Source organism: Uloborus diversus, chromosome 1, assembly GCF_026930045.1.
Source record: "Uloborus diversus isolate 005 chromosome 1, Udiv.v.3.1, whole genome shotgun sequence".
NCBI lineage: Eukaryota > Metazoa > Arthropoda > Arachnida > Araneae > Uloboridae > Uloborus > Uloborus diversus.
In genome coordinates, this window is record NC_072731.1 from 259,040,005 (window position 1) to 259,065,517 (window position 25,513).

At 33.4% G+C, this 25,513-nt stretch overlaps 1 protein-coding gene across 1 annotated transcript in view; it reads right to left on the minus strand.

Annotated features, from left to right (window-relative positions):
• Positions 1-25,193, minus strand: part of LOC129227055 (O-acyltransferase like protein-like) — a 45,758-nt gene extending 20,565 nt beyond the window's left edge. Inside the window, exons 1-9 of the mRNA XM_054861702.1 lie at positions 24,515-25,193; positions 19,560-19,795; positions 16,699-16,813; positions 15,124-15,214; positions 14,838-14,947; positions 11,741-11,953; positions 7,943-8,036; positions 6,326-6,418; positions 1,606-1,771 (exon numbers count right to left, since the gene is read on the minus strand). Of these exons, the coding sequence (XP_054717677.1) occupies positions 1,606-1,771; positions 6,326-6,418; positions 7,943-8,036; positions 11,741-11,953; positions 14,838-14,947; positions 15,124-15,214; positions 16,699-16,813; positions 19,560-19,795; positions 24,515-24,818 (1,422 nt within the window). The 5' untranslated portion in view covers positions 24,819-25,193. The remainder of the gene's footprint in view (positions 1-1,605; positions 1,772-6,325; positions 6,419-7,942; positions 8,037-11,740; positions 11,954-14,837; positions 14,948-15,123; positions 15,215-16,698; positions 16,814-19,559; positions 19,796-24,514) is intronic.
• Between the last annotated feature and the right edge of the window lie 320 nt (positions 25,194-25,513).

Here is a 25,513-nt window from a genome sequence, read left to right on the forward strand (position 1 = left end):
AAATATATTAAATCAGCTTGGAACTTCAGATGAAAATAGACACCAATATTCTTGCGAAATTGGCAGAAAACCCAAAAAGATGTATCGGAAATGTTCATATAGGCCTTGGTTTCCCCGAAAAATTCCCACTATATTCTCCGAGAAAAAGGTATCTTTTTACAGGGGTTCAAAACATTTTATAATGTAGTGGAAATGAGGAGTGATTTTTACCATATTTTTTAAACATTCATGTTGAGCATCAAATCATTATCGTCATAAACAGGTTTATCGTTGTATTTTCTGCTGTTGCCACCAGGTTTTAAAATATTCATTCATTTTATGAATCGTTACATTTTACCGGAAGTTAATTTGTTTGTTTTTTTTCCCAACGGAAAATATTTCTGCTGGAATGCTTACGCAAATCAGCTGGATTAATCTTTTTTTTTTTTTTTTTTTAATACAGTCGAGTCCCGACTTACGCGAGGGATGCGTTCCAAGACTCCTCGCGTAAGTCGAAATTTCGCGTTGTAGAGAAATATACGTATACAATTTTTTAGAAGCATACCAAATTCTTTTAGACACTTAAACACCCCTTAAACTGCTTTAAAGTACTCCTCAACTATACATTACAGTTTCTTACACAAAGAACTGAACTTCTACTGTTTTTAAAAAATAAAAAAAAGCCGTTTTATTCACGTAAAATACTTTAAGTTGCACAAAATGAATGATCAATGGGAGGGGGAGACATGAAATAAAGCAACACGGCACGCACAGTATGTAGTAATACTAAAATGCTGCACTATAATAGTACTATACAGTAGATACAGTAATAATATTCATGAGTTGAAAAATAAAGATGGTGATGATTTCTGCTCCTTTCTTTTTCAATACATTTTTAAATTCGGTTGCTTCGCCTTGTCTTTTGTAACGATTCCATTTATGCCAACAGCCTCTCTTCCTAAACTCTTTAATCCACAGTACAAGCGCAGCTTCCATTTTCATAATACATATTTACTTTGCTTAGACACTACTCTGCAATTCAATATTGAAACTAAGTTCTGAAGTCTAAGTTCTGTTGCTTTGACTTTTAATTGTACGTATGAAAGATTCGCTCATACTTATTTTCGTGCTAACGTCCACGTTTTGTAGTTGTTCAAGCATATTAACTTTTTTTTTTTGGCAGGAACTTTTTTTTTCTTCCCATCTTCAAACTTTGGATGAAACAGCGCACGAAGACGTCATTCTATTTCATCAACTTTCATAATTAGAATGAAAAAATAAATAAATAAATGAAAGATGCTGAGCGGTTATTTAATGCACTAACAACGCGATCCGTAGATTAGTTTGGTATGAAAACTTTCGCTGCTGTTAGTGATGTTAAAGAGAAGTAATAACATTCATGAAATCAATATTAAGTAGCCAATAACGAAGCCGATACTTTCTTCCAGAAAAAAACCGTGTTGTCGACGAGGATTTCGCGTTAGCTCTAAAATTCGTTACTCGTAGAAAAACTCGCGTTACAGCCCTTTCGCGTAAGTCGGATCGCGTTGTAGCGAGAGTCTACTGTATATAATCTTAACCAATCCACTAATTTATTCTCTAATCTACGAAAATATATTTACTTACGCTGTCGTAAGGTCCAAGGAAGTTCTGTATAAAAAGTAGATTCATCCACCATGTTTTCCTGCAGTTATTGAGAGGCTCCTCCACAAATTCTTCCCACAAAGGTCCAGAGCCGAAAGCAGGAAGCAAGAAAAACAAACTGATGACAAGAACTTGTGCAGCTAGCATTCTGAAACACAAAATGGCACAACATCTTCAATATTGTCATAGAGGTTCAAAACCCTTATTATTATAACAGAAGTCCTTACATACGAGGAGGTTATGATTAAAGTTACCCTGTTTGGATCTAATACATATAGAGCTCATTCTATAAAAGGCCTGAGTCACTAGAACTTGATCTACACGTTATGTAGACCATAGACGAAAAATTGCATCAAGAAAAAAGTATAGTTTTAAAAGGGGCGCATGAAGAAAGAACAACAGGAACAAACAGTTTGATTTCATCTTAGAATTTGAATTAGTTCAATGTGAATGTCATTTTCTTCAATAATATGCTTAAAGTGTTTTATGTTTTTAACAGCAGTGCGACAGTTCGTGCGATCAATTTACAGTATCTTGGTGAGGAAAATTGCAACTGGGTCATTCCCTGTCAAATCAACGAGCCTCTCAAACTGACCATCATCGATTTCTATGAAATTTGCAGTTTACGGTCTACCTGTATGTTAAGAGAGGAACTCAGTCCCAAACAAATATGCATTAGATGTCACTACTGTCCAACCACGGATTGCGTGGAATTTTCAAATGCCCAGATAAGACGAATCTATCTGAATGAGGGGGGAAAGTAAAAATTTGATGCGCGTATTCCGCTTATTTGAATGAGACTCTGCTTCTGCAAAAGCTGACATTGGCAAAAAATAATAGATTCGTCCATTTCCGGCTGTAAAACGGATGTTTGTCTTTCCATACAATCCGTGGCCAGACAGTACTGTGTGTCAAGACGACATGAAATTTACCTTGCCAAAGGCAATAGCTCACCCCAAAATCAAACAACAGTCATTCATATTTTTCCAGGATTTAGATTTTTTTTTCAAAGTTTGCTAATTTGAAAAATATGTTCCCACTTACTGATAATGAGAAAAAAAATTGCATTTCGTTTTTTTTTTTTTTTTTTTCTTTTTTTTTCGTTTTTGTGAATTTGTAGCTTTTTCATAGACATACTTTTAGAATATCTATTACAGTGGCAAATAGTGTACCATTTGAAAGAAACTGATTTCTGTGCTTTTTAATATTAAAGAAATGTCATTGAATTTTCGTTTGCACGAAACTTCAAGAGTGTAGGGTAACACTCTTTCCTCTACAGTTTCTGCTTAAAATTGGTGCAACAAGAGACTTCGGTTGTTTTTAAAAATATTTTTCCTTGATTACTCATTCAGACTAACGTGGTTGTCAACAAATGATGTCACGTTAAGGGGTGGGGTGGGGTGGAAGGGGGTCATGAAGTTGGGATAGTTTGAGACATGGGGGAGGAAGAGTGCAACAATAAGAGTGATATCACTTTGGTTGAAAAAAAAAGTATTCCTATTATATAACAATTAGCTTATGCAATTCAGTGTAACATGTGACAGAGGGTGGAGAGGGGTTAAGGTGAAGTGTGACATTTTGTGACAAAGTGAGGAAGGAGGGTCAAATATGTTGAAAAAATGTGTGACATCTTTTTATTAACATGCTATAATTAAAAAAATCAGGGCTGTGGAGTCGAAGTCGAAGAGTCGGAGTCAGACCGATTTTGGGGTAAATGAGTTGGAGTCGGAGTCATTGGAAAACATGCCGACTCCGGGCTTTTTTTTTCTCCCCCATTTTCACTGACTTTCCTTGCATTAAAAAGAAACTGACTATAAATTGGTTCGATTTATGTATGAAAACCAACTGATAAGAAAACAACCGCCATTGTCAACTAACTGCCTTCCTTATTTTTCGAACTTACTCTTTTTGAAACAGCTACCTCCGCCGATACGCTAGTTTGCTTGTTTGTATAACTTACTTTAGCTAATAGCAACTCTGTCAGCAAATAACTTATTCCCTAATATTTTTTAAGTAAAAGCAGTTCTTGAAAGTTCATCTTTTTCAAGTAATATTTTTTAAAACTTTGATTTTAGTTACAAAATAGTAAAATAAATGTATCTCTTGGGTAAGTCGGGGCCCGTAGCGCTGGTGGAAGCTTCTGAGGGGCGGCAAGTTCAAAATAAGTTTTTGCTCGAAAGCACTAATCCTAAAGATCCAATAAAATGTAACAGATTATTTTTCAATCCCAAGACTTCTTTACTAATAATAAAGCTGAAAGTCTGTCTAGATCTCTCTCTCTGTCTAGATGTCTCTCAGTCAGGATCTCTGTGACGCGCATAGCGCCTAGACCGTTTGCCCGATTTTCATGAAATTTGGTAGAAAATTAGTTTGTAGCATAGGGATGTGCACCTCGAAGCGATTTTTCAAAAATTCAATTTTGTTCTTTTTCTATTCCAATTTTAAGAAAATTTTACCGAGCAAATTATCAGAACGCGGACGAATAAATTACGAAATTATCATAACGTGGAACCATAACATGGGCAAGGAAATGAATATAGCAAATTGGCGAAATTCATCATCCATTATTTGTAGATATACAGGCGAACCAAATGACCTTTTAATTTTCTACTACGGGCAAAGCCGTGCGGGTTCCACTAGTATTCTATAAACTTGGTTCTCGTTAAAAGGTATAAAATAAAACCAGTAATGATTTCTTGATTACAACGCCCAGTAGAAGTTAATCTTAATCTTTATTATCTTAAGTTAATTCTAAAGCAGAGCCAATAAAATTTTAATTCAAAATTGAGGGAAGAAAGATTTATTTTCAAAGCTATTTGTACAAAGTTGTATACCGATGCGTTTTATGTAAAATTTGCTGCAGACGCATATGTACTCGTTCTCTCTCAGCATTATAGAATTCTGTTGTCATTGAAATTTTATAGAGGTGACATAATGTAAGACTTATTTGGGAAACATTTTGAAATTAAAGTATTTACAGTTTTGTAAACTTATTTACATTTTATAAAATTAACTTGGAATGTCTCCACCGCCTCTCAGATGATTGTCACCCGGGGGCTTTGCAAAAGAAAGCTTTTCTCTCTAAAATTACAGCATTCAAAAATTGAATTCACACGATTTGATCAGCATTAATTTGTTTAGCATTAAAACGAGATCAAATCAATCCTTCTCATTCTTTCAAACATTGAGGGTTTTAAGTGATTGGAAAAATATTGATTTTCAAATTAAATTTCAAACGTTGTATGCATCTTAGGTTTGCAATAAAACAAGACGCAAAAATTTCATAAAGAGGAATTAATATTTCAATCACTGTTCAGACGTTTTTCCCTTCTTCCGTGAGGGAGGGGGAGAGGGGGGGGGATTGAAAAAATAAATAAATAAATAAAAAAGTCGGAGTTGGAGTCGGACGTTTCAAAATGTCGGAGTCTGCCATTTTACCTCTGACTCCGCAGCCCTGCTAAAAACTACTTGTTTTTTTTCCAATAAAGCATATTATTGGCTTTAATGCTCCCTTTTAGTTGTAATATGACTTTGTTTGTAATCTTTATGACCAAAATAAATACTTAAACATTCCTCACTACACAAATATCTACATTGTTTGCATAGTAACGGTTTTTATTGTGGCAACATGGCCACCAGATTATAATTTCAAGTTGCAGACGAAGCATACTCTTATTTCTACTAAATTATGCAAATACGAAAATTGCGAGTAGCAAGGATATGGAATGTGGAATCATTAGGGCATTACAACTCTGGGGGAAATATTTTGTTTAAGAGTAAATAAAGGTATATCAATTATTCATTTGTTCGCTTATTACTATGTTTCTTGTACCAATTTCGTTAATGCAAAATCTATGTAATTGTAGAGTCAATTCAGAATGTTTTAAAGGAGCGTTTGTAAACGTTTGTTTCAAATCGGAACTTCTACTATTCGTGTTGCAATTAGCTTTTAGTTTCGTTAGATATGGTTTGAAATTTATTATAATCCCTCCTCCCCAAAGAAAAGAAAGAAAAAAGTTTCTGAAAAATTAAAGTTTCCGCAATCAGATACTGCAGACAATTTATGAAACTTTATTTATTTATTTATTCTTAACATTTCTTTTTTCTTTAGAATTTCTACATACTTGATTACTCTGTGATTCAAAAAGTTATGCTTTTATAGAAATTTCCCTTCTTCGAAATTTTATTCATACTAAAATACATATAAAAGCAGCATTAATAAATTGATATACTTTTAATCACTTCAGGACCATAAGTTTTGTGCAGAAATAGGTTAGAAATAACTTTGAGACGTCTTCAAAAAAAAAAAAAAAGTATTTACATGTACAATGTTTATTTATATATATATATAAATAAATATTTATAATAATAATTATTTTTTTTTTTTTGCTAAAGTTAATATTTTGATGTCTCAATAACACTAGAAAAAATATAATTTATAAATATAAATTATTTGTATTCGACAATTTATTAAATTAATATAAGTCTTAGGGACATGTACCTTGACGGCCCCTAAAGCGTATAAGTTAGTACATAATCATCAATTAAATCATTAAAAAAATGATGTATGCAGCAAGAAATGTGCAAAATTAAAATAGTAATGCATAATGTTAATACGGTATAGTATTAAAAAATATTCCCCTTTAAGTGGCTATCCCTGACAATAAAACACACACATCAGCGAGATATAGATTATTCTTACCTCACATAAATTAGATTCAAAAACTTTCCAGTGTAAGAAATCCCGGATGGCTTTTTCAAAAGCCTCCATCTGTAATAGACGAAGAGAAAACCCCTGAAAAAGAACATAACCTTATTATTTTTCAAGGAACTTCATAACATTTTCACAAAAAGTAGTTGCTTCTTTGAATGTTAATAACAATTGAGGCAGTGAGAAGCAAAGGGATGGAAGTGGACATTTTCAAGTTTTGAGTAAAACGCGTTTAAAGATAACGTCCTAGGTAGGCTTTCATTATTTTTTTTTTCTAAATCATGCTGTACAGCAACACCTACCAGAGCTACTAGTACAATCTCTTGCTCCGAGACAAAGGAGAGGTTCACCTACTATTTGTACTGATTATCTTCAATTTTTTAATTTTGCTACTTACATCCTTTTGCTTCTCACTGCCCTCAATTGTGGTTTCTTATGAAGAAAAAAAAAAAAAACATATGACTGACTTGACTTGCATATTTTTTAACTTCTCGACTAATGTTTTTTTTTTAATTTTAAGAATTGTTCATTCTATTCTTACTGATTGATTCAAACATATTCTAAAATTTGCCTTTGAAAATAAATAATACATTAATCTTAATTTTAATATATTATTAACTTCATGTTTAATCATGGTTTAAAACAACTTAAACGCTGTTTCATGTTGCGCTTTTTATAATTAAAATAAAAGCAATCAAGTGTTATACTCTTTGTGTCAGTGTTGTACTCTTTGAACAAGACGTTTTCCATTTATTTGAGAGCACTACTTATGAATTTTTAAGGGTAAGACTGTTCCAAAGTTACTAAAAAAAATTATAAGAAAAAAAAAAAAGAAAAAAAATGAGACTGACAGCATCCGTACTGTTAATCGATGAGCTGTTCTCAACTAAAATCCATTGAGAGAATGAGGTCCTCACATTTGCACACTCACTTCACTCCAGCTCCTGGTCTGTGAAAACAATAACAGAATTAAAAAAAAAAAAAAAAGAATTAATTTGAATTCTGAAATTTTGAATCCAAATTATGTTTTTCACAATCACGAACTGAGACAGGACCCTACTCATTGGAGTTATTGTTTCTAGAAACAGCTCCTGTCCCCCTCCCCCAAGCCTGCCTCTCCTCCTGGGCGGTTACGTGTGCATAGTTGTGTGTGTAAGTGTGTAGGCTTGTGTGTGTGCGTAAACCTGTGTGCATGCACGTAGGCGTGTGTGTGTATGTGTGTGAGCGTGTGTGTGTGTAGGACATGGACGCCTCCGAGCAGGAGAAGCGGATAGCTCAGGAGCGGAGCAGCCGCGCCGCCTGCAGAGGACGGTGGGCGGTGTTGCTCGCTGGTCCAAGTTGAAAAAGGCACGGACGCCAAAAATAGTCAAATGAGAACAATAAGCAATCGTGATTGCTCAAAAACCTGAATGTTTAATTTCATGGCATCTTGGATTCATTAGATATTAGACTCAAAATAGCAAAAAACACTCGTCACTCTCACATCATAAAACAATGTTTTCATTATTTCTTGTTTTCATGAAAAAACACAAATTTCATCCAGTATTTGTGCTCCAAATATGTTTCTTATGGAGAAAGAAATGTTTTCAGAATAGTTTACATACTTACGCTAAAACAAAGAATGTATCCACACCAACAGACGAATTGGCTATTACTCCGAATAGGACATTGTCAATGAACTTTGTGAAATTGAGGGTGTCCCCTGTAAAGACATAATAAAATATACTTTGGTCTGTATTGGATTCATCAAAACTTTCTTTTTTGGCTTCAAGCCAAAGACAAGCATAACAAGTTTACATTAATCAATATAAAAATTTCTGGGCATCAAAATAAAAGTTGTAGTACTATGTTGTGGCCATCACGAAACTCGCTCCTATATCTGTCTGATGAATGGCGTGAGGAATGTTTTTTCATTTTCGTTGGTAAACAAATAGTTTGGAAATATGTACTTGCATAGACGTATTATAAAAAAAAAAAAAAAAAAAAAAAAAAAAAACAGGGTTACCAAAATAAAATTAAGTATGCACAAATTTAACAATCGTTCTTTTTCTTAATGGGGTCGTTTCCAAACTTTTGAAAGTATTTTTTTCTGAAAGAGCATGCTTAAAAACATAGGATCTGACCATTTTTAAATAATTTATTTACGTTTAATATTTAAAAAAAAAATACTTAAATCGGTGCGCTTTCATTGTTTATATTTTTGCTGATGACATCACAAATGATGAAAAGCCATTCAGTGTGGCTATTTACAGAGCAAAATATTTAATTATTCGCAATTTCTGATGCCTTAGTTTTTGCTTGCAGCCAACGCTGGGGTTTCATTGTTGCGAATGAGATCGTTTCCAAAATTTTAAAGGCATTTTTTTCTGAAAGAGCATGCTTAAAAACATAGGATCTGACCCTTTTTAAATTATTTGATTAAGTTAAATATTTAAAAAATATTTTAATCCTTGCGCTTTCATTGTTTACACTTCTGTCGTGTGACATCACAAATGGTGAAATACCATTCAGTGTTGCCATTCACGGTCCAAAATATTTAATTCGCATCTTTACTCCCGTGTATTGGCAACGATAGGGTTGATAGCAAGCGTAGAGCGCAATTGTAATTCGCTTCTTGATCATAACGTGGAACCGTGGTAGAAAGATGCGCCAAATTGCGTCATTTGTGGCGTCATAAAGACCACGCCTTGTTTTCAAAATCGAACGTTTTAAAAAATTAATTAAAAAGTAACGTTGGGAAAATGAAAGTACTCTCTGGGTCCATGTTTTTTTTTTTTTTTTTTTTTTTCCTCATTCTATCCATTTCAATGACTAAAAGTAGTACTTTTGACTGAAGGAAAAAACCTCATTGTCGAACAATACCCCGCAAAAGCAAAATTAAAGAGCGAAATTTAAAAACCATTTCAAAAACCTTGCTTTTTTTTAAATTACAAACATTTTATTTGTTAACAAATAGAAAATGACAACAGATAAAAATTTTAAACCATTGAGATTTTCCCGATCATTTGACAGCAATAAAATCGTTTGATGGTTTTTCTCGAGCAGTCGATTTTTGATGTGATTTATATTTAACACTAGCTGCATTGGTGGCCCGGCTTTGCACGGTCTACCTCAAAAGCAAAAGTTATATCAAGGGACGCATGTTCAACAATCAGGCTTAAATTAAAGAAAAAAAAATACTGTAGAATTTCCGTCAATATAATCATTCTAAAAGAAAGAAAACGGCAAATCAAAAATTTCCCGAATAAATTAAACGCAACCCTCCATAAATAACCTAAAATCCTTTAAAAAAAGAAAGAAGATAAATTGCCAAATAATAATCAAAAGGGGAAAATTTTACCTCAAAACAAAAACAAAATTCATTTAGTTACAGCGGAGAGAAAAAAAAAGTGGCAACCTTCTGAACGCTAATTTAAAATAAGATTGCGCAAACGATAGTTTTCCGATGTGAAAAAAGATGAACTTAAAAGTGCTTTTTAATTTTTTCCCGGTGATTTTACAGCCTTTTTTTTTTTTTTTTTGAAATTCGAATTTTTCGCGGACTTTCGAATGGCGTTAAAATCGAACTGATAGGATAACTATTTCGGGTAGAAGGAGTCAATCAATGCCATTTTAGGGTCCAAAAATAAAGATTCGAGCGGTTTGGTTGTATTTTGGTGTTCGAAACTCATCCTACGTTCCTTCTCGGGTGCCAAAGTACCTTCTCGCCATATTTGGTCGAAATCCGATGAAAATTGGATTTGTATAAGGAACATACGCACAAATATGCACACATATTCTTTGCTTCATTTATACAGATTGTTGCATTAATTAAGCTATTTTTATTCGCACAAACAACGGCAAAAATCAGTCCCCGTTGGAGGGATGGTGCCAAAATTCAATCAGCGTGTTTCCGTATAGAGGGTTCACATTTTTTCCAAATTTCATTTAAAACGTAGTATTACTTCTTGAGATATAGCCCAAGCAATGAAAACCGTTTATTTTTCAATAAATACTGAGAAGATAAAAAAAAAAGAAATATTTCAAAATGCACAAACAGCAAAAAGAAAAATAGATAAAAACCCTTTTTTTAATGTACAGGGACCCGTTTTCCAATACTGGGAAAAGACCTTTGTCGAATATCTTCCAATCCAAAAGGATTTTTCATGCATTTAAAAAGTCTCTCGTAGTTCTAGGATATAGGGGAGAGTGGCCTAAATCGGGTAGGCCTTCGTATGCCCCCGCACGGTGCGTCAGCATCAAAGCATACGTATGTCGTGTTTACGCGAACAGCTCCGACTTTTAATTGATCCCAGAAAAGCAGCAATGAAGCGGCATGGCGCAACCAGGCTTAAAAAAAAAAAAGATACATTCAAAAAAAAAAAAAAAAAAAAATGAAGTTGTGTAACCTGTGATTAGTTGGAAACCAGCTTACTTTTTTAATTTTCAATAATATTACGTTATTATGACACCATCCACCTACGAACTACACTGTTAAAAAATTTCTGGAAAATTTACGGTAATTGTTACTGGCATCCATGTTGCCAGTAACTATTACCGTAAAAATCAAATGTTACAGTAAAATTTTACGGTTTCTTCGGTAAGCCACAGCAACAAATTGGAGCTGGGATCGCTTATTTCTCCGGTATAAATTACCGTAAAAATCAGCGATGCTGTAAGTCCACCATTTTACAGTAACAATTGCCAGAAAATCTTCCTAATTTTTTAACAGTGTACGATGGTCATTCCGTTTTTTTTTTAAATTATTAATTTAAGGTTATAATTATTGAAATAAAAAACGTTCTCCTGGACAAAGCGGATATAGGATTTAATCATGTATTTATTTATAATTTCTTGACTCTATGTGCTGACTCAGATTTTCTATTTCAATTAGATAAGTACAACTTTAAAAAGTTATTTTTTATGATGGTAATTAATTAGTCTATTAATTTAACCAGTTTTTTCTTTGTTTTATAAACAAATGTACTGACTTTAAATTGGATAAGTGTACCTTTTTTATACATATTTTTTAAAATGGCAGGTAGCTAGTCAACTATTTTAATCATTTATAACTTCATATTTGATTGGCAAATTTACCAAATCACAATTAGTTAAGCTTACCCGCTTTGAACCCCTCGTAGGGCAAAGCGGGTTTTTCAAGTGCTTGTAATATTTGATTATAAATAAATATTGGGGTTCGAAATAATACAAAACCAGTTTTCTTTTTTTTTTTTTTTTTTAAGTTCAAAACCCTGTTTGCGAAATTGTTGCGATAAAAATCCAAAAACTACAATATTCGAGCATTCTTCGAGAACCTACCCGCTTTGGACCACCCACCCCTATAGCTGCAATTTGTATCGCCATTTTTGCACTCCAAGTTTTCACTCAAAAATTTAAATATTTGGTTGAACTTTGTATGTTACTTACGAAATCTGTACAAGTGCAAGGGATGCGGCAAAGCATATGTATGAGCAAAAATCATACTAATAATCGTCAGAACTTTCACACCCCTGACCACATCCAGCGCATCACCGTCCAAGGAGCAATCGAGCAGCTTTTTCAGAGAACGGTTGATGGAGAACTCCGCGACCACCTCGAGGCATTTCGATGTCCTCTTCTTCCCGATGACTTTTTCTGGATCTTGAAAATAAATAACAAAATCAAGAATAAAAAATAAATAAAAAAAAATAATTTGAATTTTGATTCAAATTATGTTTTTTGCAATCACGAATGTGTGTGTGTATATGTAGGCGTGTGTGCTAGTGTCTGTGTGCAGGCATGAGTTTGATGGTGTGTGTATGTGTGTGTATGTATCCATGTGTATGCAGATGTATGTACGTATGCATGTGTGTGTATGTGTGTGTAGGTGTGTGTGTATGTATCCATGTGTGTGTAGGTGTATGTACGTATGCATGTGTGTATGTATGTGTAGGTGTGTGTATGTATGCGTGTGTATCGTGTATGTATATATGCGTGTGTAGGTGTGTGTATGTATACGTGTGTATGGTGTATGTAGGCGTGTGTGTGTGTGTAGGTGTGTATATGTATCCATGTGTGTGTATGTATGCGCGCGTGTATGTGTAGGTGTGTGTATGTATCCATGTGTGTTTAGGTGTATGTATGCATGCATGTGTGTGTATGTGTGTGTGTGCATGGTGTATGTAGGCGTGTGTGTATATGTATGCGACAGTGTGTAGGTATGCGTGTGAGTATGTATGCGTGTTTGTGTAGGACGCAATCTGGAGACAGTTTTCACTAGAGGATCAGCATTGGGGGAAATAAAATCATAGGAATTCAAAACAGTCAAATGAGAACAATAAGCAATGTGATTGCTCAATAAATTGCTATTAAAAAGCAACTCATCACAAAAATTTGATATAAAGTGCAAAATCTATGTAGCGCAAATAAGTACAGCTTTGTCGAAGTTTCTTTTTTCAGAGCAAAAAACAGAGCGGAAATTAAATTTATAATAGGATGAAAGTTATTACTTTACCGAATGAAACTCCGAATTTTGCCGAATGATAAGAGACGAGCATACCCATATAATTACATTCTAAGTGGAAGATACAAATTTATCATTTAATAACAATGATATTATTAATATTTTTTACACTTTCAAGATTTAAATAATTTCTCCAAATATTCCGAATCGTAACACAGGACTTACTGGATAAGGAAAACAATTGAGAAGTCACAGTGACTTCACGTGACTTCCCATCGGGGCACTCTGGCTTGAATTTAAAACATCAAGTTTCTGCTGAATCTACAGAGAGCTCCAAAAAAGAAAATTATACATTTCAGGTTTTGATTTGGCATTTGGGCAAAAGTGGCACCTGTAGGATATTATTATGTAGAGGTCTGCCAGGATATTGCTTTTTGCTTCTTACTCTACAGGGTGACAAGAAAATACTTGGACACACGTTATACATTATAATTTTAATGCTAATGAAAATATTAGGACCAAACTTCAATATTAATATGAATACATTATTTCGTCTACTATATTTACAAATGTTCAAAGTGGCTACATTTAGCCTTATTTTATTTTAACCAATGATACCTTCGTACCTGCCATTTCTAGCTTAACCGGTGAAGGGTACCATGGCGGTTTAGGGGGGGGGGGGAGAGAAACTGAAGGGCAAATTTGAAAAACATATACATATTCGTACATACGCACATACCTATATATATATATATATATATACATACATGCATATACACATAAAGATACATATATGTAAGGGGAAAAGGCTTGAAAAAGCTAGTAGGCTCGAAGTACTATACTGGGGCCGAGTTTCTAGGAATTAATGAGTGAGAATGCTGTTACATATATATGCCCGTTTAAAATAAAAATATTAACAGAAAAATAAATATACAAAAATACTTATAGTGAAAAAACTCTTGGTTAGTAAAGTTGTACTTCCAAATTTAAATGCCTGGTAACGACCCACTATAAACATCCACAATAACAAAGTTTTTAAAAAAAGAAAAAGAAACGGCTTACTGAATCCTAAATGGGAAATATACGTTTCCGTGTCTAGCAAAGCTTTAAACGTGTCCCAAAATTTTCGGTTATGAGCCTCAACTCACTAACTGATATTTTATCCCACTCCTTGTATAATAATTTCTTCAGGGATGCCAAAATTTTATGGGGTTTAGCATACATTCTTGTCTCTAAGACTTTCTTGCATTGTTGAACGGTGTCAGCGTCCCCAATCCAATGGTTTGTTGTGGGATAAGTGCAAGTAGGAAAATATCACTTGTTTTTGTTGATCAAGAGGTTAGGATTAATCAAGAAACTTATCGCAAACGTATTTTGGAAGATGTTGTCATACCTTTGTGGCAATAGTTCTTTGGGAAAACAATATGGACCTTCCAACAGGATTCCACGCCTGCACACAGAGCTAAAGGCACTCAGTTTTGGAGCAAGACACATTTTCCAATCTTTATTGGAGCTCAAAAATGGCCACCGTATTACCCAGATTTGGACTCAATGGATTATTCTGTTTGGTCCATCGTGGAGACAAGGGTTGTGCTAAACCTCATGAAACTTTGGTATCCCTAATAAAATCCTTATGCAAAGCATGGGATAAAATATCAGTAAGTGAGTTGTGGCCCATAGGCGAATATTTTGGTACACGTTTTAAGCTTTGTATTTACGCTAAAGGTAGCCACTTAGAAAACTGAATATATTAGACGAAATAATTTATTCATATCAATTTTGAAGTTTGGTCATAATATTTTCATTACCATTAAAGTTATGATGTATTATGTGGGCTGAAGCACTACAGCACAATTTCATGGTCATATGAATCTCAATCAGTTTAGGAATGATATTTTTCATAAGAGCAGCGGCTTTAGGAGTTTTAAATTTATGAAGATACTCAATGAAGTAGAAAATAGGACATTTCGTGAGAGAAAGGTTTTTTTTTCATTAACTGAATGATTACAAAAAAAGACGTGGATAAATTGTTTCTACATTGCTCCAAAAAGCTTTTCTATCGGCGCAAAAAAAAAAACTTACTTCTTAAATCATCTTCAGATATAGATTTTTTACCATCGTCTTGCTTGAGACAGAAAAAATCAGCTGCCGTTCCTACTAAAACTATTCCCACACAAATGCATAATGCTATTCTAAAATATGAAAAAAACGCATCAGCACAACAGTACATTTTTAAACACAAAATAAAACACAGTTTAGGATGTACTAAAACAAAATCCCCCAAAAATATAATCAAAAAATTTAAAGGTAACTAAAGTAAATAAATCACTTATTTTCTATTAGACTAATTCATTAATATTGAACTTACATAATTAAAATTTGATGGGGTTGAAATTGGAAACCATCCTTCTTATACTCGCATCTTTTGACCTCTACAGGAAATGCAATGTCTTTTGTTGCTAGAGAAAGAAGAAAAGGCCAAGATTTTAATATTTTATCTTCTTTGTTAATCAGGTATACTAATGACAAGGATATTCAACAACGCCCCCCCCCCCCCAAAAAAAGGGTAAATTCAGGCTGTTCTGGCGCCTGGCACAATATTGAAAAGCGTGTAAATTTTCTCAGGGCTACATATAGTGCTCTAGTAGAAGTGCATTAAAGGCATGAAAAATACTTTCTGAGATAAGGATGAAAAGGGGGAAAAAAACAATTACTGTCCGACCACGGATTGTATGGAATTTTCAAACGTCCAGATAAGACGAATCTATCTGAATGAAATTTGATGCCGGTATTCCGCTCATTTGAATGAGACTCTGCTTCTGCAAAAGCTGTCATCGCTAAAAAGTAATAGATTCGCCCATTTCCGGCTGTAAAACGGATGCTTGTTTTTCCATACAATCCGTGGTCAGACAGTAGGGTAACGGCACCAGAGTGGGGGGGGGGGGGGGGGCTCCAGTAACAGACAGTCGTAAGTTTGGATTTTAATTATAAGAATTTTAGGCGGGAAAACCTGATGTTGCTTCTACCCATGAATACGGTGCTATCAGTGTGAATCTAGTGTTATCAGAGTGAATTTCAGGAGCCAATTGGTATTTACAAGGCAGTGGTGAAAGGTCATGAACAACTTCCACAAGGTCAGCTGGTGCTTCATGTCTATTTGAATTTAATAAAGCTTTAGGTCTAAAAAATTAAGAAATTTGGACAATTTTGAAGAGAAAAAGCTAATTTTGTTCATTACTCATCCTTACATCATCCAATCTCTAACTGGATATCATCAGATTAACGGTGTCTGCTACTGGGGGTCGAACCTTTTTCGAAATTGAGCAAGTAAAAATAGAATTAACTCATTCAGAGGACTCGGAAGCAGCCAAACGTTAGATGAGATGTAGTTGCATGAGAGAAAAATAGTTTAACAAGTCTAAATACATTAAAAAACTCAGAATATTGAGTTAACCTGAGAGTGAGATGTCTTAAGCATGTCTATGACTGGTGCCGTTACCCTATGTTTAAATTTGAAGTATTTTTTTTTTACTGATGAATTTTCTTTATCAAAGCAAGATTTTATAAACATCCTGTACGTTCTGTTTTGTTTACAATGACTAAATTTCTGTATTTTATGCCACACCCTTCATGTTTCAAAAATTAAAATGCTCCAAAGGAGATTTTATGGCTCAGTTCAATGATAATGAGAAGTAAAAACGCTTGTTTTCGGGGTATTTTTACAATTTATCATTAAATTAACTATATTGTTATGGTTTTCATTGAATATTGTTTTAATTAAATTAATAGAAAACTCAATGATGAGTAAGCATTTTACTATTCGTTTTAAGAGCTCAATAAAGTTTGCTGACGACGCATTCGTTTATTATGATCATAAAAGTTAGTGAATAACATACTTTCTTCTATGAAGAAACTTTGCCGAAATTTATATATATATACACACCAGTATTAAGGAGCTCTTGAACATCTGATCGTCGGCATGTGGATGGCATACAAATTCCCATTCGAAACACAATGTGATTGGGGTTGGTTCTCACTTTTCGCAGAAATCCTAAAAACTAAAAGAAAAGAATAAAATTAATTTATCGTTTTAAACGATATTCTGTCAAAATAAATATTAAAAAAAAGCTATTTTACTACACTCAAGTAATATCTCAAGTGTTGGTAATTGAATGTCTGTGAAACGAGCTGATGTGTGCATCACATGACTTCATTTTACACCTATTTAATGTTATTTCCCCATTATTGGCAATTTTAATGTGATTCAATAGTTTACTCTCTAAATATCACCACCAGTGGCCAAATTGAAACAAGATAACAAAAAAAAAAAAAAAAAAAAAAAAAAAAAAAAAATCGCCGAATTTGTCAGACTAATAATAAGAATAGACCGAGCTATGGCAACCCTTTTGCTGCTCATAAACCAAACCATGTGACTAGTGGATATCCTAGCAACAGCGGGCGTTGATCGTAGCAGACGATCGAAATAAAATAAATAAAAATTGATGGAACACGGAAGAATGATCTTTTATGGAGTCCGATTTGTAAATTTGTTATTCTAAGTTGTAAATATTTTGTTAATATAGTGAGTTTTTCGTTTAGAAAGTATTGTGCATTTTCTTTAGTCAATTTCAATAACTCTCTAAGCAATTAAATATTCAAGCGCCCAAAAAGAATCGGCAAACGGTAAGATTTTTACCTACAATTTCAATTTAAGATACCGATTAGTACATTTTTGCGTTAACGCAAAACGTTTACGCCATTACGTTTAGGCCAACGCTGACGTAGTAGTTCCGAATGAAATAAAAGTTACTGAAAACTGTGACCAAAAACTATTACTAGTGTCAAAATAATGCATAACTAAAAAAAAAAAAAACTGTTCAATCTCTGCACTTGGAATTTTTTTTTTAATGAAAACACATTGTCTTAAAATACATGTCGAGTGTCAAACTATAGATAATGCTGCCATCTAGCAACCATGCTGCCAAAGTCTTCGCCAAGCCCTTCCACTAGTCACGTGATACATCTATGAACCAATTTTCTTCATCAGCAAGAATGAAAAAGCTCGGTCTACTCTTATTATTATTCTATGGATTCAATGGTTAACTCTCTAAATATCACCAACGGTGGCCAAATTAAAACCAGGTTAAAAATATTTTTTAAAAAATCGTCAAATTGACTGGCGATACATCGCCAAATTATAACACCACTTGAGTTCTCATCGAAATTAACAATGATTTCCCGCAAAAAAAGTGCAAAAGACCCCTTTAGAAACATCCGAATGCAACCAAAAGGGGAGATGCACAACTAGTCCCCACTAGGAGTCCACGTACTTTCTAGGACATACCGTTCGTGAGTTATGCGATATACATACGCACATAGGTACATATGCACATACGCACAGACGTACATACAGACGACACGAGAAAACTCGTTGTAATTAACTCGGAAATCGTCAAAATGGATAATTCGGGCATCTGTACGTTGTTAGGTATATAATGCACGTGTGGTCCTGTCGATAAAAAAAACCTCAACATTCAATCGGGGGTGAGTAAAATGGAAATTAAGGTCGATTTTTGAGTGAAATTTTTTCGCGAATACAATACTTCCTTTTTTGTAAAAGGAAGTAAAAAGCGATAAAAACTCCATGCAGATGATTTTTAGTGACAAGTACAATAAAGTATTTAAAATGAATGTCTTTTTCTAAATTATTTTAAGTTTTTCTCTTGTAGCACCTCTCAATTCCCATGAAGAAAAGATTATATGCAATTTCAAAACATACGCAAACGATTTTAGTTGTAGGAGACTATGCAAAGTGGTGAAATATTTATTCTGTTTTTAGCGCCACCTATCTGGCAACTACGTACGGACACGTGTAGTCTATTCCAATCAGGAAATATTACCTCAGAAAGTCAAAGCATATTTTTGATAACACACGCTATTTCAAATATAGGTACTCATATTGTAATATTCTGTTGTAAGTCGAAAATATTATTGTTGTAACTATAAAATGCTTAGTTCTTGTTATTAACGTTAAAAAAAAAACGGCCTACCAATATTCGGTGCAGTATTTACTTATTTGATACTAAGCTTATTTGTAGTTTGAGTGTTTTGTACATTTAGTCAAGTCCATTCGAGGCAAAGTGGACATGGCAAATTGAAATAATTCATTTCATTTATTTAGGCAGACATTTATTAAATACGTAACGTATTAATTTATTAGCTACTTCAATTATATTTCTTAATTTAATTTATTCTTTCACTTGTTTCTTATTTATTCATTCCTTCAGTTATCAAACTCGTCTGGTCCGTGCTAATTCTGTATTAGCTACCAGTTTGTTCGTCACTCTTGGCTTCCTTAAGAGGTTTCCCACCTCCAGCTCAGTCACTTCCTATGCCGGGCTGATGAGTGCTAATAAGCACGAAACTGCAGTCCTCGGCTGAAATTGACTGAGCTGGCGGTGTATTTCATATATTTGTAGTAACTAGTTTATATATTCTAGCAATAATTACGCCCGATGGAGTACCGACGGCAAGACAAGGATTTTAATTGAATAAATTAAATTAAGAAACATAATTAAAGTAGCTAATAAATTAATGCGTTACGTATTTAATAAATGTTTGCCTAAATAAACGAAATGAATTATTTCAATTTGCCATGTTCACTTTCCTTTGAATGGACTTGACTAAATGTAAAAAACACTCAAAATACAAATAAGCTTAGTATCAAATAAGTAAATACTGCACTAAATATTGGTAGAATTTTTTTTTTTTTTTTATTTTAACGGATAAGGATGGAGTACGTACCGATGGAGTTGTAGCCAATGTGTAATTGCTCTTCTTTTTATTAACTTGAAAATCTTTTATAGCTCTGAGTAAAGGTTCGGGGGGCTTGATCTCGAGAAGGCAATACTCTCCCCTGGAAGGCTGAAGTTTGGTGCTTTTGCTACCTATGCTGATGTCCAAACATTCATCGTAATCTCCGAGAGCAGAGGTAGTCCCTTCCAAGAGGCCGCCAGAAAATTTGCCGGCCGAATCTATCACTGAAATAGATGAAGATATAATATGCGTAGGAATTAATAAACATGGGAACTAAGTAACTTTTTAGCAGTAAGTAACCGCCCCTAAGCCAGGGCCAGTAGCGTAACTAGGGGTTGACAGGAGTGGCTCTCGTCAGGGGCACAGAAGCCGGGGGGGGGGGGCGGAATTTCGACTGATTAAAAAAAAATTAAGATTTTTTTTTTTGATATTAGAATTTGAAAAATGCTTTAAAAAATAAAATAAAAAAAAAAACTCGCAAGAAAAAGAGCCAGAGGGGGTATATATAATCTACTGAGAAGGAACATTGGTCATCATTGAAAATTATTTTAAAAAAGAAAAGAAAAAAAAAATAGTGCTGCTTCCTATTGTCGAATCAATTAATCAAAATGTTCAAAAAAACAATTTTTTTTTGGGGGGGGGGGAGGTCAAAATGACCTCCGATGACTTTCCACGTGGGTGACCCTGGGGGGGGGGCGCAATTTCTTTAGTTCACCAGGGGCGCTAGACCCCGTTGTTAAGCTACTGGCCAGGCCTAAAGCCCAGGACTACATGCAATATACCATTCAGCCCGGTTATCACATCCTGAGACTGCAGTTTCGTTCTGATTAGAACTCCTGAGTCAGGAATAGTGAATAACCGAGCTGGAGGCAGATGTCATCTCATTGAAGCTCATTGGTACTCTCGCCTTCAATTTAGGATTTGAACCATACTGCGGACTTTCGCTGGTAAGATAAATTTTACTTTATCTACTAGTTTGTTGGTGCTCTCAGCTTCAATGAAATGACATCTGCCTCCAGTTCGGTTATTTACCAATCCAGACTGATGAGTTCTAATCAGAACAAAACTGCAGTCTCTGGGTGTGATAACTGGGCTGTCAGGTGTATTGCATAAGTAACTTTTAATAAAATAATGGGGTTGTTTCCAAAATTTTAAAAGTATATTTTTCTGAAAGAGCATGCTTAAAAACATAGGATCTGACCATTTTTAAATAATTTGTTTAAGTTTCACAGTTTGAAAAAATTACTTAAATTGTAGCGCTTTCATTGTTTATGCTTCTGCCGATGACATCACAAATGATGAAATGCCATTCACCGAACAAAATATTTAATACGCATCTTTGCTCATTTTTATTGGCAACGATATTGTTGATAGCAAGCGTAGAGCGCAATTTTAATTCGCATCTTGATTATCATAACGTGGAAACGCTGTAGAAAGATGCGCCAAAGAGCATCATTTGTGACGTCATCAAGACCACGCCTTGTTTGAAAAATCGGACGATTAAAAGAATTAATTAAAAAATAACTGTTGGGAAAATGAAAGTATTTTCTGGGTCCATGTTTTTTTGCTTATTCTATCAATTTCAGTGACTTAAAAGTACTACTTTTGACTGAAAGAAACAACCCCATTATACGAGATTGTTCAAGTCCCGAAAGCTGTGCAGACGATTTTAAAGAAAATTATTTAGTTAAGAATGCATTTACTATTAATAAATTCATTTATTAAAGTATACTTATGTTTTTTTTCAAATTTATATTTATATACTTTTTGAACTTTAGGTTCTTCGGGAAAAATAAAATCCGAGGTGATTTCTTTTAAAATTGACCAAAAGAATTGACAATTGTTTTTGCCTAAAAGAAAGAACAACAAGCTCTTGTTTCTTTAAATAAAATGTATTTATTTTGATGTGCTTTTTTTAAAATTTAATTTATTTATTTTCAAAAGGATTATGGAATTTTATTTCGAAAACAAAAATATATTAGCTGTGCATAGTCTATTAGATACTACTACTTTGTTTGTTTGTTTAGTTATTTTTTACATATCTATTTCGTCAAATGACAGAGTGGCATATTATGCTTTTAGAAGGGGGGGGGGGGGTCGTCTTTGAGTGTTAAGAAGGTATATGACAAAATTTGCGCTCTTGACTAATATTGAATGGATGCTAGAAAGTCGATGTTGGTATACGGGAAAGTAAGCTCGTTTATTTTTGGACGGATCTTGTTTGTTTGTGTACACCACTTTCTTTTGTTTAGTTCAATCTGCGTCATCCAAATCATAAATTCCTTTTCTAAGGACATTCCCCAATGCAAAAAAAAAAAGAGCATTGATAAACTCTGTAAATGGAACGTTCTGTATTGTTTGCTTTAAAATCTAAAAAAATCGCGCATTTAATTCAAAATCCTGTTTCGAAACACATCTTGCCTTTACAATTTGTTGAATCGATTGTAGTCGATGTCGGGTAGAACAATAGGAGCAAATAATACTCAAAAGGTTTTCGTCGAAGAGGAACTAAATTGCACAATCATTCTTATTTTATAATTTTACATTTCCCTTTTTACAGGAACAGATAAATGTATTGTATGCTGGAAAAGTTTATGATTGTGTTTTTAAAATGAAACATATTTTCATGATTTCTATTGATTAAGCAATAAGATATGTTCAATGAAGGTAATCTGTTAATATTTTTTCGCATGAATATTGCTCGCTTTAAGCGGGGTTTTCTCGCTAAAAGCGAATTTTGCTCCCATACACTTAACGTTATACTAACCAAACCTTTCTGATTTCCTCGTTAAAACCGAGTTCTCGTTAAATCAAGGCTCGATATAAGCGAGTTCGACTGTATTTAAAATGCTGCTTGCAGTTTTTTAAAGTATGTAGTCTATCCCTTCTTTCTATTCTTGGAGTAAGAACTATTTCCTTTGAAATAGAATTACTCTTAGATTTTTGACAATTAAAATAAATTGTAAAGTTAAAAATATTATTCTAACGCTTTATATCATTTTTGAGTACAGAATAAAACAAGTATTAGGAATTATTTGATGTCAAACTCTGTCAGAATAAAAACAGTTTAATCATTCAAACTCTTGAACTGCCGAATTTGCTTTGCTTTTTATATAAATAGCGATTTTCGCGTTGATATCATCGTTACGCTTTGAATACATTGACTCTTCGCAGTGGAATTTTTCAAACCTATACCTTTGAAGTAAAACAAACAAATTTAAAAAAATGAACATTATAGCCAGAAAAATACCATATTTTTAGGAAACAATGTCACTGTGAGCATTCAAAAAAATCAAATAAAAATGAGTTAAAAAAATATTTGGCCTCATGAGCCATCAAAAAATAACATTACAACTAAATAAATTAAAAAAAAAACTAAACCAAACCAAAAAAAAATGAATTGTAGCTCATTTTCAAAAACATGAGCGTATTTGATGCTTTATATTTAATTATTATACTTTAGTTAATGATTCACTGTTAAAACAACTTACTAAAAAAATCTAAGTATAAATAAGATACTTTCTCATAACTTTAAATTTTTTTCAGTAATATAATTTCAAATCGAGTCTTTTTTGAAACTCCTGCTTGAAAAATAATGTCTACTGTAAAACGAAAAAAGATTTCAAAACTTGCCTCATAAAGTGCAACAATATATGAAGGAGAAATGATTGTAAATTTTGTTTATTGCTTTACACCAGTCAGAATACTTGAGTTTTTAGAATCTTTCACTGATCCACCGCAATTGAGTTCGTCAGCGTATTTTGAAAAATAAGAGTTATTCTGTGGCAATTCCACGGGTAACTGACTGACTTTTTGAAGCAAAACAATACGTATTTTGAAATATTCAACGCAAAACCTACATCGTAAAAACAATCTTTTTGAGTGGAATATTGTATTTTTTATGCTAAATTTAATGGTATAATTGAATTCCCAAAATATGTTTCAGACGATTTAAATTTTTTTTTAAATCATGGTAACTGATTGACATACTTATTTTTAAAATGTCAGTCAGTTACCATGTTTTTATTAAATATAAAAATCATATAAAATATATTTCGGAAATTCAATTATACCGTTAAAGTCAGCTTAAAAAACAGAATATTCCACAGCAAAATATCGCTTGCACAACATATATTTTACGTTGAATATTACAAAATGCATATTGTTTTGCTTCGAGAATGTCAGTCGGTTAGATGTGGAATTTCCCACTGCTCATTTTAGCAGTTTGAGCGACTTAAAAGCATAAAATTCTACTAAATTGAAATATAAACAAGTTGATGTGTGCATCACATGACTTCATTTTACTCTAATTTTAATCTCATTTTCCCATTATTGGCAATTTTAATGTGATTCAATAGTTTACTCTCTAAATATCACCACCAGTGGCCAAATTGAAACAAGATAACAAAAAAAAAAAAAAAAAATCGCCGAATTTGTCTAAAACTTGACGACCAAAAGACTGGCGATATATCGCCAAGTATCCGCTAAATTATAACACCACTTGAGTTTGCATCGAAATTAACGATGATTTCCCCCCAAAAAGGGGCCAAAGACACCTTTAGAAACATCCGAATGTAATCAAAAGGGGAGGTGCACAACTAGACCCCACTAGGAATCTACGTACCAAATTGCAACTTTCTAGGACATACCGTTCTTGAGTTATGCGACATACATACGCACATACGTACATATGGAAGTCACGAGAAAAATCGTTGTAATTGATTCGGGGAATGTCAAAATGGATATTTCAGGTGTTTATACATTCTTAGGCACTAATCCACGTGTGGTCGGGTTGAAAAAAAAACTTCAACAATAATTCGGGGGTGAGCAAAATAGAAATTAAGGCCGATTTTTGAGTGAAATTTTTTTCGCGAATACAATACTTCCTTTTTTGTGAAAGGAAGTGAAAAGAATGAAAAAAGCAAATAGTTTTCCATACTTACATTTAAACGCCCATGGCTCCAATCTTCGAAATCCAAAGTAAACTTTCGCCAGATCCAGCATGCAATAAGTAGAAACCCTAGATTCCGTACTTATTCTGAAGACGTACGGGAAAGCCTGTTGCATGATAACACCGATGAAACTTTTCAATTTTTTCTCAATATCCACGAGCGAAAGCTCTGCTTCCTCCGAAGTAAAGTTTCCATAAGTCTCATCTAGTGATAAGTTGCTTTCTTCCGTTGTTGCGTTTTCCGTTGAAGCAATTGCGAAGAATGTAAGTAAAAGTAAAAGATGCATCAGTTTCATTTTTTTCTTGGTTTTGAATGAATTGCAGAAAAAAATGTATTTTGATCTTCAAAGCTCAAACTGAAGCATAAAGTTGAAAACTTCTGTTCTCTTCAAAATTTGAAATAACAAACTTTAAATTTTCTGTGTTCTCCAACATCCAAACTAGAACATAAGTTTGTAAATTTTTTACAATCTCCAAGATCTGAACTAAAATATGAACTTCAAAATTTCATCTTCAACACCCGAACTAAAGCATAAACTTGGAGATTTCTGTACTTGCCGATATCCAAATTCAAGCATAAATTTTAAAACTTTTGTGTTCTCCAAATTTCGAACTGAAACATAGATTTGAAAATTTCTGTACTCTCCAACATCTAAACTAAAACATGGATTTAAAAATTTATGCACTCTCTAAGTTCGGAACTAAAATATATATTTCAATATTTCTGTTCTTTCCTACATCCGACGGCAACATAAGTTTGAAAATTTTGTATTTCAAAAGTCCGACCTAAAACATAAAGTTGAAAATTTCTGCCTGAATTAAAACATAAACAAAACAAGTTTGAAAAACAAATTTGAAAATCTCTGTACTTTCCAACATCCGAAATAAGCATAAATTTGGAAATTTCTGTACTCTTTAAAATTCGAACTAGAGCATAAATTGGAAAATTTCTGTATTCTTCAAAACTCGAAATAGAACATCAATTTGAAAA